At 44.8% G+C, this 13479-nt stretch overlaps 1 protein-coding gene across 4 annotated transcripts in view; it reads right to left on the bottom strand.

Annotated features, from left to right (window-relative positions):
- SOAT1 (sterol O-acyltransferase 1) overlaps positions 1–11312 on the bottom strand; it is a 28657-nt gene extending 17345 nt beyond the window's left edge. The window contains exons 1-3 of one of the 4 annotated variants that reach the window (XM_032192446.1): positions 11265–11312; positions 8775–8908; positions 1559–1617 (exon numbers count right to left, since the gene is read on the bottom strand). In XM_032192446.1, coding sequence (XP_032048337.1) covers positions 1559–1617; positions 8775–8898 — 183 coding nt within the window. In that variant the 5' untranslated portion in view covers positions 8899–8908; positions 11265–11312. Of the gene's footprint in view, positions 1–1558; positions 1618–8774; positions 8909–10906; positions 10978–11264 lie in introns of those variants that run through there. The other 3 variants (XM_032192445.1, XM_032192444.1, XM_032192447.1) reach the window with 3 other exon arrangements.
- Between the last annotated feature and the right edge of the window lie 2167 nt (positions 11313–13479).

Here is a 13479-nt window from a genome sequence, read left to right as displayed (position 1 = left end):
AGGCCTCAGATACCTGCCACCTAAAGGATAAACTGGAATCCAAGCTTCTGTTGTGTAAACCACAGGACAACAGGAGCAGGCACTCCAGGAATTCTGCAGCAGATGCAAGTTTTTACTTAGCCTTGTAGCTAAGTTTGTAGCTTTGAGGCACCTTAAATTTGCAAATTGCTAAACTCAACATTTAGAACCTGAACTCCCTGCGTTTCAGGAGCAACTTGAATAATTAGAAATGCCACTGATCCTGCTGGTTTTCTTTGATTCTTACTGTGGATGAGAAATCACCTTGACTACAGGCTAGTACGTCTCAAACCTGGTGGCCAGAAAACATTTAGGAAGAAAAGACTTTCCTGACAAAAGAAATCCAAGATCAAGCTGTTTGCTTGCATCCAGCTAGTACCCCCTGAAACCTGGAGCTTACAAAGCTGTGTGTGCTTAACAGTCCTTTAAAGTTTGCTTGTGCAAGCATCTGTTGCAAACAATGATTTGCAAGAGCTGTGTTTGTCTGCAGAGAAAAGATATGAGGCAGATATGAGGCTTGCTCTATCATGCCCTCAGTAAGAATGAAATAAATTTCAGAGCTGACTATCCCTCTCATGGGCTGAATTTTAGGAGTTTCAGCATAACAAACAGGACACCCTAAGTGGAACCCACTGACATACACTATAGTTACCTGTTGTAAATTACCACCGATAGAGAGAAAGGACTTTAACGCAAGGAAGTCTCAAAGGTCTCAAAGGCAGAAGATAGTTTTCTGTCCTACAAGTATTCACCTCCTTGAAATCTATATAAGGCTGAGGCAATTAGATGACTTCATCTTTACCATGGAATTCTTCACAATAAAATGAAGAAAGAGTGCAGGACAATTTGCCCTGAAGAACAAGCCTGCTGCGAAACAATGGTTAGCAAAGAGGGTGCAGTTCATTGTTAGCTAACTTCAATTAATTTGCCTGTAAATCATCTTAGCATAAGCGAAGACAATGGCAATTCACACAGACGCAAGATGACGTTAGAAATAAACAATATTATTTTTGAAAACATTGCTCACTGAGAAAAAAAAGTGGGACCAATGCTAAGTAAGATCATCTTCACAGCCAGGGCACCAGAAGCAGTGGGACACAGGCTAGGTGCTGTACATGCCTTTATCCAGTGGGTAGCAGGTCACAGAGCATTTTAAACACTAAACTTGCAAGCTGTCAAAAAGGAACAGGCTAGCTGACAATCACAGTGTTGTCAAAAGTTAGTAGCGAGGGAAGTTTAGTTTTATTCAAAGTTTATTCAAAGTTATTTTATTCAAAGTTTGAACTTTGAATGCCTCAAAGTTCGTTCATATCACTGGACTCTAACCTACTGGGGGGTAAAGACAGAATTGCGTTTGATAATACTGCCTCTTGTGCTAAGTCAGGAGAGAGAAGGAAAAGAGAGAAGGCTGTGTAGAAGTCACCATGCTCAAGTTATGACTGAGTAGAGATTTGTGTTCAGCACTAGCCAGCCTCCAAAGGAAACAATCTGGGTCAATCATCCCGTTCCTCCCCACAAGGAAGCATTAGAGTGTATTTACCTCAGCTTCTGCTATTAGCTGCATTTTCCTGGTTATCACATGGTCAACATCAACCCGGCCTAAGGGAGGAAAGCAAATATTTAGCAGTTGCATCTTCAGCAATGTGACCACATATAAAAATACAGGAAGAACAGCATGCAGTAGCGTATCCATTGATTTTTCATTAGAGCTCTTGATTTTTAGTAAGGTCCCTGTAAGTTCAAAATAAAACTGCAGGAAATTCACAAGCATGAACAAGTATTTTAAACAGCCATTTAGGATCACAGCATTATAAGGCAGGCAACAACTGATAACGTGCTGGATTTCTGAAAGCTTTGCAACTCCACAAATCTTCCCAAGGTCCCTAAACATATTCAACCTTGAAACAGCAATTAGAACAACCCTTGGAAGGTCACATCCAAGTGTGCTGATCTTTTGTCAGAGTTTTATCTCAGGCACAGTGAGCTAGACATAAGATTAGGTTGTCTGGAGGTCTCTACACTGCCAATACACAAGGCAGTCAAATCACGGCTGTCTGTAAAATAAAGCAACCAGCTCTGAAGACAGGCTGAGTGACAAGTTGGAAGATGATCCTGCATTCAAACCTGGCTACTCCCCCCATGTCATCCCCTATGAAAAGGGCAGGCATCAGTTTGACTGCATTCCTCAATGTATTTCATCGCTTAGCCAAGTGGGTCTCACCATGCCATAGCATTATGGTCATTAACAATACCTTTGTCTTGAATATTAAGCCTCTAATATTGCCTTTCTTTTGCATATAAAACTATACACATCTGATACTTCTGTTGCATCAGGAGGAACACCATTCACAAACCAGACATTTAGGAGCAGATGAGTTTTAAGACAAGGTTTGTCTGCAGCAGTTGCAGAAAACGGGTAAGCCAGCTGGCATTTCACTTCCATAATTAACTTTGATCTTCTGTTTTGTAATTCTTACAAGGATCTTACATATGAAGGAAAAGCAAGATTAAACCAGCAGCATCCACCCTCCCCCCTAAAATACGTGTTAGGGTGAAAAGATGCCAACAGCCCTTGCCTTGTGCATATCTTCTGGGAATTACAGCTACAACCATACGGCTAACATTACAACTTTTGTGTTCAGTTTCTATACAGCATTATCACACTTGCAGTGCTCTGTGCTGCTAACAGATTCACAGCAGTTTGATGGCTTATAATGCCATTCTTGTACGTGCACATCCCATCCACACAAAGCATACGGTGTGTTTTAAATAGAAGCAAGGGCTTCTGCAAAGCACTCATCTGAAGGTGCTCCTGTGAGCAGACAATTGTAATAATGTTTAAATACTCCAGAGAGAACTGCAGTTCCGATGTAGAAGAAGAGTGAAGTGAAACCTTACATTCAGTGAAGCTATGCTCATTTGTCAGCATTCATTTGAAATCCCTGCCACTCTGTATCAAGCAGGCATACAGAATAGTTTCTACCGTTAAAAAAAAAAAAAAAAAAAAAAATCGATACACAGGCTGCAGACCAACGAACAGACTGGTGATAAGTCTAATACTTCGCAGCCTTGTAACACAAACAACGCAATTACTAAACATCATGATTTTTTTGGGCTGCACAAATAGATCACTTTTCACAAAAATAGAATTCTTGGTTGCTAAGCATCACACCTCCAAAACAACAGAAAGAATATTACCTAAGCATTTAAGCCTACCACACTGTTGTACTTGCTGAAGAGCAGCTGTTTGTGGAAAACAATCCAAGAGTGTAAGAGACCTTGTGCTACTCAGCTCATGCACTTGGCTGCTCTCAAATGGATCCCCCCACCCAAAGAAAAACTGTAAAAACACATCAAGCCATTCCATAAGCAGCAGAACAGTACACCCTTCACATCATCTCAGGGGATCTACTCCCTCACTGCACTGCTCTGCAATTGTATTAAGAGTACAGCAGTAATGGGGGAAGGGGGCCAAGAACCACCTGACACCTATCTGCCAGCAAGCAAGCCACACAGATGCTGAGCTCAGAGCAGAACCGACCTTTCCCGCAGAAAGGTACAGATTTGTCTCTTATCCAGCAGCCAGTCTTCAAGACTGTCAAGTTTACTTGAAACCATCCAACAGGGTCAAAGATGACAGGACACGTGAGACTTAGGGGATTGCACTATTTCCTTTTTAAACTAACATAAAAATAAGCAAGTGCTTTGGCCATGTTATTTCCTGCCGGATCTTGCATCTGAGGCCTTGGTTACTACTGCTACCCAGGAATGGTTCTCTCTGTAACTAAGATATCCTTTCTGACTTACAAGGCCTTAAGAGATGGTTACACAGATTCCCAGCACACAGCTTTATTGGCTGTACAGGACAATAGGCAGGTCTCTGACCTGCTGATGTTGCAACTGCTAAATTGTACGCAGCGCCCCTCCTATCACTTTATCCACCCACACACCAACGTGTATGTAAAGACTACACTGCCTAGAAACGTGGCTAGTTTAAAAAGCCTTTACATCAAGACCTCAGTATCTTCAGTATACACATCTCACATAGCAAACCAGGTAAAACTACCTGTAAGCTCAGTTACTTCTTCTCCAGAACAAAAAGAAGACCCCTGTAGAAGAAAATCCACCCCAAAACAACTCATCCTGCTGTTTTGCATTGCCCAATAAACTCCTGCTGGATCACCAGGCAGGTACCAGGGAATATAACATCATCACCTTGAATCAGTCATCTCCTGTTGTGCAAGCTGTTCCTTGTGTTCCCTAAGGTCATTCAAGAAGAGAACCATCACATGATTTTGAGTAAGAGAAATTGTGCACTGAGAAGTCTACATTTTCTTTTTCCGTTGACATTGACTGATTCCTTTGTATCACCCTGGGATTACGCTATCATTACGAAAATCAGATTCAAGGTTGCACAAGATAAGCAAGCATATCTAGGATTTAAAGCAAAGTGGGATATGCCTTTAGAAAACAGGAAACATTTAGAATCGTAAGGAAGAAAGTCTTCTTTGAAGACTAGTATGAAATAGTAGCAAGTCTCACAGGAGGCTGAAGCAAGATTTGCTTTCAAAGAGCTTTGCTTACAGGTAGAAATTTTAATTAAGACTCGATATTCCCTTCCCATCAGCAGAGATGTGGATAAGATCTTTATCTCGCTGACCACTTGTCTTGGGCTTGTAGAAACTGATCCCTGCAGGATTTAACACCTCTGTGTAGCCCAAATTCAAAACAGGTTCAGAAGTCAAAAGAAAAAAAAAAAGAACAATTTAAAAATTGTAGTTTCTTTAGGAAACCAAGCTTAAAAAGATCACCTGATTATTGACAAAGCTTCCTATTGTTGAAAACTTGAGCAACTTAAATTTCACAAAAGAATTACAAACTTTTAAAAATAGGATTTCATTTTTCTTTTTTCAGCCTTCTGTTGTGGCTGTTACAAGCAAGTGACATTGAGATGAGAATTATCCCAGTGCATATGGCCTGTTAGTGCTGCACCTTGGGATCCAACACAACTGATTTCTACAGGAGACACTAGCTGGCACTCTGCTGAACAAGCTCTCAGAAATTAGCTGTGTCAAAAAAACTTTCATTTTAACTGCTACAGTCTGTAATTACAACCGAGAGCACAAGTGGGAGTAAGTCACTTGAGCAAAGGCATGGTTTGTGTGCAGTGTTACGGTTCCAGCCTGTAATGACTTCAGCCACAGAAGCTGCCTGAAGATCAGCACTCTGAATCACTCCCCCTCAAACTGTTCCTGCATTGTGGAGGTCAGTTTGCTATTAAGGAGCTACAACAACCCAGGAAGATGACTACCATTTAAATAACTTCACAGCATTCAGGACAAAAATGTCACTGCACAAAAAGCTAAGAAAAGCATGCAGAGATGTAGCAATAAAGTGAAGCTTGTGTGTCAAAAAAGTATTTCTCAGGTAATATTAGGACAACCAAGCACACAAGACAGAACTGTATCTGACAATCACTCAGTTTAGAAGTATTTTCCCCCTAACAACATCAGGATTTGTTTAACTTCAAGATCTTGGAAAGTCACAGATACAAATACCCAATACTGCCCTTCCCTAGAAGGGGTTAAAAAATTGTTGAACTGAGAAATAATGAAGACAATATATCATTCAAAAGACTAAAACAACACAGGCAGAAGGATTTCCTGTTACTGTCAGATACCTGGATTCCAAGTGTGTTCTCTAAACACACTGAAAATATTATCTGAAGGACCAGCTACATTAAAGCCAACCTAGCAGAAGGGTACTGAAAAGGAAGGGAAGTGTTGTATTGCACCAGATATGGAACACGAGTTAATAATTTGATGCTAATAAGCCTTACCCTGAGTTATGCTGACTTATGTGGCCACTCAGCAGATAGAGGCAAATTATGCCTAGATTGCCCCTAGTTCAGCCCATCTGCTTAAAGCATGCACGGGCCCCAGAGGTCACTGCACTGCAGTTAGGCAAGGAATCCAGTTAAAAAGCCAAGTTTGCAAGAACACGGGACCCAACAGCCTCTTCACAAGGAGGAAACCCTGGGATGTTCCAGGTCAGGCTAGCTCATCCCCAGCCTCTTCTCAAGAAACCTCCCAGCCTTCACCAAACCCCTGGGTTACAAAACATGCCAGAACCTAGTAATTATCAGAACCTGATCTTAAACAGGATAACTTCTTCATCAGCCTCCCCACAACACACCCAACAAACTCAATTCAAGCAGCTCACGCGCACTTGTTGCTGTGCCTCAGACACTGGGCTCTGTGAACTTCTGCTCTGTGAACAACCAGCAGTAACCTCCTGGTTAGGAGATAACAAGCCCTTTCCAAGTCCAGCATTACCAGACAGGCTTACTCACACCAGAGATACGCTGCAGAGCTTGTTTGCACACCAGGCTCCTTCTGATTTCTGAGGAAAGAAGGGCAGACTCCACAAGCATCAGTTTACTGGTTTGAATGGTCTCATCTCAGCATTTAGATACAAGCCAAAGAGCCATGTCCTCTCTAATCTTCTAGATCTTTCTATCCAGTTTCCATTACAGCCATTCCAGATAAGTTTGCCTGCAGCAAGTACTGCCCAGTACCAACATCCCATTAAGCAGAACAGATTTACCTCTGCGTATTTCCCTCGGAAAACATGTAAAACTAATCTTAAAGCAGCCTGGATTTTGACAAGGGATTATTGCTGCCTGGATCATTTGCTGACTATATGCCAAGACCAAATTAGTTGTTTAATTAATATACTAAAGCCAATTCAAGGAGAAAAGATGTGAGACTAATGTTCAGCTACTCTATCAAAGTGAAGTTACAGACCAAACCATTACAAGACACAAACCCATCTAGGGACAACCCAAGTACAACCCAAAATTATCCAGTCTTAGAACTCAGCAAACAATGCAAGCTTCCAGCAGCACTCATGAGGCAAACATAGCCTAAGCTACGCAAATGGAAGAGTCTGAGCCATTGTGGTCTTGAAGCCAATACAGGGATTAAATCAGCCAATGTTTTGGGGTTTGAATAAAGAAGGGATTAATAGCCTAGCAGCCTCCGTAAAAAGTTCACACACTTCTGGAAACTAGTTAATTGGCCCTTGACACTAACTCTTAATTTAAAGAGCAGATTGTGGTTGCTAATCGGGGAGGATTGAGGGTGGGAAGTCACCTTAGCGATTTAGTTTTTCTACAAAAAGAATTGCTACAAAGATACTACATATTTTTTTGCATACAAGATGCCATCTTCACCTGTCTAGAACTCCTTGGCTGCAGTTCCAGTCTCGTCTAAAACTCTACATACCAGAACACTGGCCTCAAGCTGCCTTTGTACATCAACACTAATGCCTTAGGAATAGTTATGCACAAGCTAGGACAAAAATCTAGAAAAAGAAATATACAGGCATTTCTTTTGAGCAATTCTTCCACCTTAGCTGTGCTTTCACAGAAAACTGTCACTACTTACACAAGCATATTGGACTACGTTAAGAGTCTGCTATATGAAACACCTGAACTTTGTAAACACCTTGGACTTTGTAAAACTTCAAGCTTTGTGACGCAGAGCTGCAGATCTAACCCTGCCACAGAGACAGATTCCTGACCCAAGGGTTTTGCATGGTCCTGTAATGCACTCAGTCAGAGGCTGACTTGTCCCCTAGCTCCCTGTGGCATTCTCACTGTCACCATCACTGTGGTGAGCAAAGAGTTTGCAGTAACCAGTCTGAAGTCTTACAACCCTTCTGCTGAACTGGCAGCAACCTTGGAAGATAAAAGGCAGCTAGCTGTAACTAAACAGGATGTCCCTCAGCTGTCCTTGCTGTCCTCCACTGCAGCTTGGACTGTAGTAGAACACAGCACTTTGTACTAAACCATCTCACCAGATCTATGAACACATAACAGCCTGGTACACTTCCAGGAGACCTGCCCCAGAATGTTTATTTGCTATCCACCCATAGCGTCTCACCTGCAGTGACATTATGTTGCATTTCAGACGTATTAAAATGAAGGGCTTTTTAAAAACAGGCACACCCACCTATCAGGTGCTAATTATCACAGCTCTATTTATTCTTTACCCACAAGCTTGCAAGAACTCAAACTCAAGCATAACAGTTAAGGTGTTTACATAGATAAAGAGGTAGAAGTCCATTTCTAAACCCATCCTAATTGTTTTCCAGGAGTCACTAACTCCCTGCAAGTTTCCAGAAACAGCATTGACGAAACAGTCCCATTCTACTGAATTAAACCATCAGCAGCACCAACAGCTGAACAAAAAAAATAACCTCAATTCTTAAGTAGCCTGTGGGACAAATTTCTCTTCAAGATATTTTTTGTAAGAAGAAATCCAACTTGCTCTAACTCCCATTTCAGGTTAAAGACATAGAGCAAAATAGTAACATTAGTCAGAACTGCCCCAGTAAAAATTACCTCCTTGAATCACTAGTAACAGGGTTTTAGAGCGTATATTCGCATGGCACATTGTGACAAACTAGTTTAGCTTTTTGCTTATCCTGTCTCCCAAAGAGAAAGAAAACGAGCTGCAATTCCATCACCAGCAGGCTGGAAAACGGTACAGCATAACCCAGGAGTTTAAGACAGTCACAGTGTCCACAGGCAAAACCACTCCAATTGCCACACAATTGTCCCTGCAAATTAAGGGACAGGCCACATGCAGCAGCAACCCTCCCAGCCAGCCAACTACAAGCCACATTACTTTCTAGGCAGCCACAATATAAACTGCTACAAACCCCACTAAGCCCAAGCGAAAGAACCTCACCATTGCTTGCGTTTTGGAAGGACCTCTCACCCTCAGATCTCCTCTGCACCTCCTCGTTCTCAGGGGGCTTGTGGGCTGTAGCGGAGCCAGACTGGCGCTTCCTTGCACAGTCTTCACCTGCCATTGCTGCCTAGCTAGACCAGAAAAGGAGAGAAAACAATTAGTGACAAAACCTCATTTATTCTTTAAATGGTTAAAGAACAAATTACATAGCCTTCTTTGCTCTATAGCTAAGATTTTTTTTTCCCCCATTATGAATTCAGAGTTGGGTTAAGGGAAAATGAGTACACACTTGTATTAGTGTGTGTTACTGCAGGTCACACTTCCCTTACTACAAGCAGTGAAGAAGCAAAAAGTATCCAAGTTTCTAAACCACTACAAAAAAAAAAAAAAAGCAATAACAAAAAACAACACACATCTTTTATCTCCCCACAGCTCCCTCCTTTTCCCTATAGATTTAAGTATTTAAATTGACTCGAGCCTTTGTGAAATCTTTAAAAGTCCCAAGAAGCCCTTGTAAATGCTTTCCAATAGTCAGTCGGACAGCAGAATTTGTCTTCAGAGAGCTCTGGCACGTTTGCTTTGCAGAATCGACCACATGATTTTACTTGAGCCAAGCCCCTTCCTGTCAAGACTTCAGTCCTTACTGAAAGAGCAGTTTCCTCAATAGATCCTTGTACTCTGGTTGGCCAGACAATGGCTGTATTGCAAATAAAGGAAAAACAGGAAGAGAAGATCAGGTCCGAGCTACGCCAGATTCAATGACAAAGGTCACTGCTGGGGACAGAGCTGCTAGCTAACAGGGAACACCTGAACAGCTAGACTGAAAAACTGAAAATCCTTCTTTAAAGAAAAAGGGGAAGGGACTCTAGTTTGGTCACAGAGTGACATCCCAGCACACTGCCCACAAAGAACAACTCAAGCCCACAGATATGTAGCTACAACCAGGGTCAATTTTCAGAACTGGAATTCCAGAAAAAAACATGCAGGCACCTACAGAACTAGGTTTTCAAACTAATGCTTTTCCTTTTTGATACATTTCTCCCCCACTCTGGGGGGAGAAATCAACCACCACCACCATTTCCTGCAGGACACTGCCCCTTCTAGCCCTGTGTCACAAGATCCCAGCCAGGTCAGCCTACACGCTACAAAACCAAGGACCATAAAAATGACAAACTTCCAAGCTGGCTTTGTAAACCAGCCGATAGCTCACACCGTCATAATTTATGTAATACAAAGAGCGCTCACCTGAAGAACACAAAGGACCAGGCATGGAAACAGTAAACCTTCCTTCAGTTAAGGTGCTCAGCAGCACAGAAAGCTCGCTGGCAGGACTAGCCCACTTCTAACAGCTCTCCGCACCTATTGCTGCCATTGTTCTGAACAACCCTCTCACCTTTAAATGCAAGCCAAGCACCACGGTGAAGACACTCCTTTCTAGCTCCCAGCCTTCCCACTGGAATCCCAGTGCAGACACCACCACATCCCATCAGAACAAAGACATTTTGCCCACCTGGGGCTTACAACTATATGGAGATCACAGGCAGGCAGCCACTTCAAGCCTCCTGCTCTTACACAAGGGAGGCAGCCAAAATCCTATCACATAAGAATGGGTCAGTGATCACAGCGCAGATTTTAAAGAAAAGTGAGGGAAGAAGGAGGGGGGATAAAGCAGCCACATTAATTCAATCATTAACAGTCTATCCCCTGAGCCACTACACAGCCTCTCCACTGCCTCCTGATCCGAGTCAAGTTGTTCTCCCGAACTACATCCATCCTTGTGGGGCACAGCTCTCCGGCTGCAGCAGAGGACCAAGTTTCCTCCTATTCAGCGCACGCTCCCCATCTTCAAGGGGTGCGGAAGGCAGCCTCCTCTCCAGCACACACATGGGAGTTGTAAGAGTATCTGAGAGACTGACAGAAAGGAAGCAAGGATAACCCGTTCCAGAACGATGAAGGCAGAACCACGTATGCAGAAGAAGAATTAAAGTAATTAACTCAGGGAGCTGGTACCCTGAGCGAGCTCTGCAAACGCGGTACCACAACAACCCAGCGGAGGTCAAGCCGTCAGAGCAAAGGATTTCTGGCACAGGAACAAGAGCCGTGCTGGGGAACCCTACCACAGCAGATACCTTCCTCGTGGGGCTTCCAGACAAGAAGTACACCACCACAGCACCTGATCCTCCTCCTCCTCCCCCTCAGAAGGCAGCACCCTCGCGGCCAGCAGCCGCTCCCCCGGCCCCGCTCCGAGCACCTGAGCGGCGACGCCGGCGTCCCCCAGCGGGACCGGCCCCAATAACCCCGGGCTGCGCCGCCCTCCAGCTGCCAGCACCACTCGGGGCGAGCCGGGCTCAGCTCCGCGGGGGCTCCCCGAGCCGGGCGGGCACCGGGACACGGCTCGGGTCCCACAGCGCGGGGAGGACGAGGAGGGAGGACGAGGAAGGCAACGGCGGCAGCCGCCTCACGCAGCCCCTCCCCCTCCCCCGTCACCTCAGTCCGCTCCCGCCGCCAACGGCCCCGCGCCGCCGCTTCCCGCCTCCGCCGCGCGCCGCGCACGTCACCGCGCACCCAGCTCGATGAGGGGAGGGAGGGGGAGCTGAGGCGCCGCCAACGCCCATTGGCTGAGGGGGGAGAATGGGCGGGGCGAAGGCGGGAGGGAGGCGGCACGTGAGGCGCACGTGGGGGGGCGCGCGCCCCTCCTCCCCCCACCCCCCTCCCCTGACGGTTTCCCGCCTCTCGACTCCTGTCAGGGCCGCCCCCGGGTCCCCTCAGCAGCCCCGGGACCCCCGTGAGGAGCTGGGGGGGGCCCGGCTGCCTCGGCCGGCTCCCGGGGCTCTGCAGGGACCCGACTTCAAAGGGTTTGACCCGAGCAGGGGCAGATCTGTTGAACTACCCCGTGCCCTGCAGTGAGAGGAATTGGGTGAAAGGCTGGAGCCCACCCCCCTGCCCGCTGCCTTTCTCCAGGAAGGCGCAGGCACATGACGGCTGTGAGTCACCGGGACGCGTCAGCAGCAAACAAACCCGAGTAACCTCTCAGGAGCTGCAATTTAGAGCATAGATGGGAAAGTATTGCTAAAATAAGGATTGAGCCACTAACTTTCGTGTCTTTTCCTTCTCTTCGCGGCTTCAGAGCAGTGCCATGCGTGCTACCTGTGCCGATACACCTCGAAAGGTTGTCCCAGACCAAGATACAAAATATGCTGAGGTACTAAAACGTTTCAAAGTTTCTGTCACATTTCACCTTACTGTTAGTACCAAAAAATCATTTTGGCCAATGCATACCTGTGAAATGCTTTTTTTAACCTGTAACTGCTGGAATTGTTATTTTAAAGAATCCTTGGGGACTCTGAGCAGAACCACTGACTGAAAGATTTAGTTTGCAGTGGTCCCACCACCCATCTTTCATGCCATTTAGTAGGAAAACTTGTAAAAAAATAAAATAAAAAAATGTTTTTAGCACAATGCTTCTTAGAGATGATCTAAGTCAGGCTATCCATGACCACTGGTGCCCTCATGCTGAAAACGCTGTGCTAGCTTTTTACACAGAAGTGTCTTGTGGTGCCAGCATGACCTGGGTGGATGAGTGGAAAAGAAGAAACAAAAAAAAACACTCTGAAAGTTTGCTAAAGATGAAAAAATTGTTGATGAAACTGTTGCATCAAATCAGTAAAGCCCCAACTCCAGACAGCAGGAAAATGAGATGCCTTTAGCAAAAAGAAAAGTGCACCTAGCTTTCAGAGTTAGTGAACTTGATTTTCTTATTCTACCTCAAAGGGATAGGTGCCACCATATTTTAACACCTCTTGAAAGATCTCTCAGGCCAAAGCAGCACGGTGTGACGGGCACTTAGCTCACTTCTGGTCACTCAGTCTTTCCCTAAAAGTGCTGTTTGACAACTTACCCTTCCTTTCATTCTGAGTGTGTTTCCAGGCAGCTCACCCAAGGTGCAGAGCAAAGCAGCTCCCCTTGTTACATCTCTTCCCATCCTTTAAAAAAATAGAAAAAGCCATTGCCACCTGTTTTTTGCCACTCATGCCTATCTTCTGTTGTCGTCTTCACAGGTCCAACCTGCTGTATTGTTTCATCATTTACTATGCTTGTCAGCAAGCTGCTTCTTGATTTCCTTGAGTGTTTTCCATTAATCCTGCTGGTTGCATTGCTCAATGGTTACCTAACCACAACCGTTTCTCAGCACCCCTGGATGAATCATGGCGTGGTTGCCCCCATTTGTTGGCATAGCAGCTGGTGTCCCTGACGCTCCAACCCTTTACTTATGCTTACTTGCTTCTGATGTTAATTCACACCTGTTGCCCAGGGTGGACAAATATATTTGTGTGGTGACTTCTGGGGTCTGTGAACACGGCTGGTGCTGACCGTGAGTTGTGGCAGGACGGGGACAGTCAGGGAGCAGAGGCAGAGGGCTGAGGTCGTTGCAGCCCCTCTAGAAAACCTGTGCCCATTCCTGTTCCTTTCCATCTTTCTCAGCACTGTTGCAGCACAGATGTGATTAACGCTGCCTATTCCTAATTCTGTATAACTCTGCTTTATTTGCTATTTTTAGTCAGCCCAGGTACTAAGTAGCTGTGGCTGTTTCTGATGCCGGCATTGATTGCCTCTAATTTTGACTGGAATCATTAATTCCTTTAAAACTTTTTTATATAAAAAAAACTTCCAGTCATCTGGAAGCCTCAATACTCTCACATAT

The sequence above is a fragment of the Aythya fuligula genome, chromosome 8, assembly GCF_009819795.1.
Source record: "Aythya fuligula isolate bAytFul2 chromosome 8, bAytFul2.pri, whole genome shotgun sequence".
Taxonomy (NCBI): Eukaryota; Metazoa; Chordata; class Aves; order Anseriformes; family Anatidae; genus Aythya; species Aythya fuligula.
The sequence above is the reverse complement of the archived record's forward strand: the minus strand, read 5'-3'. Positions and strand labels throughout refer to the sequence as shown.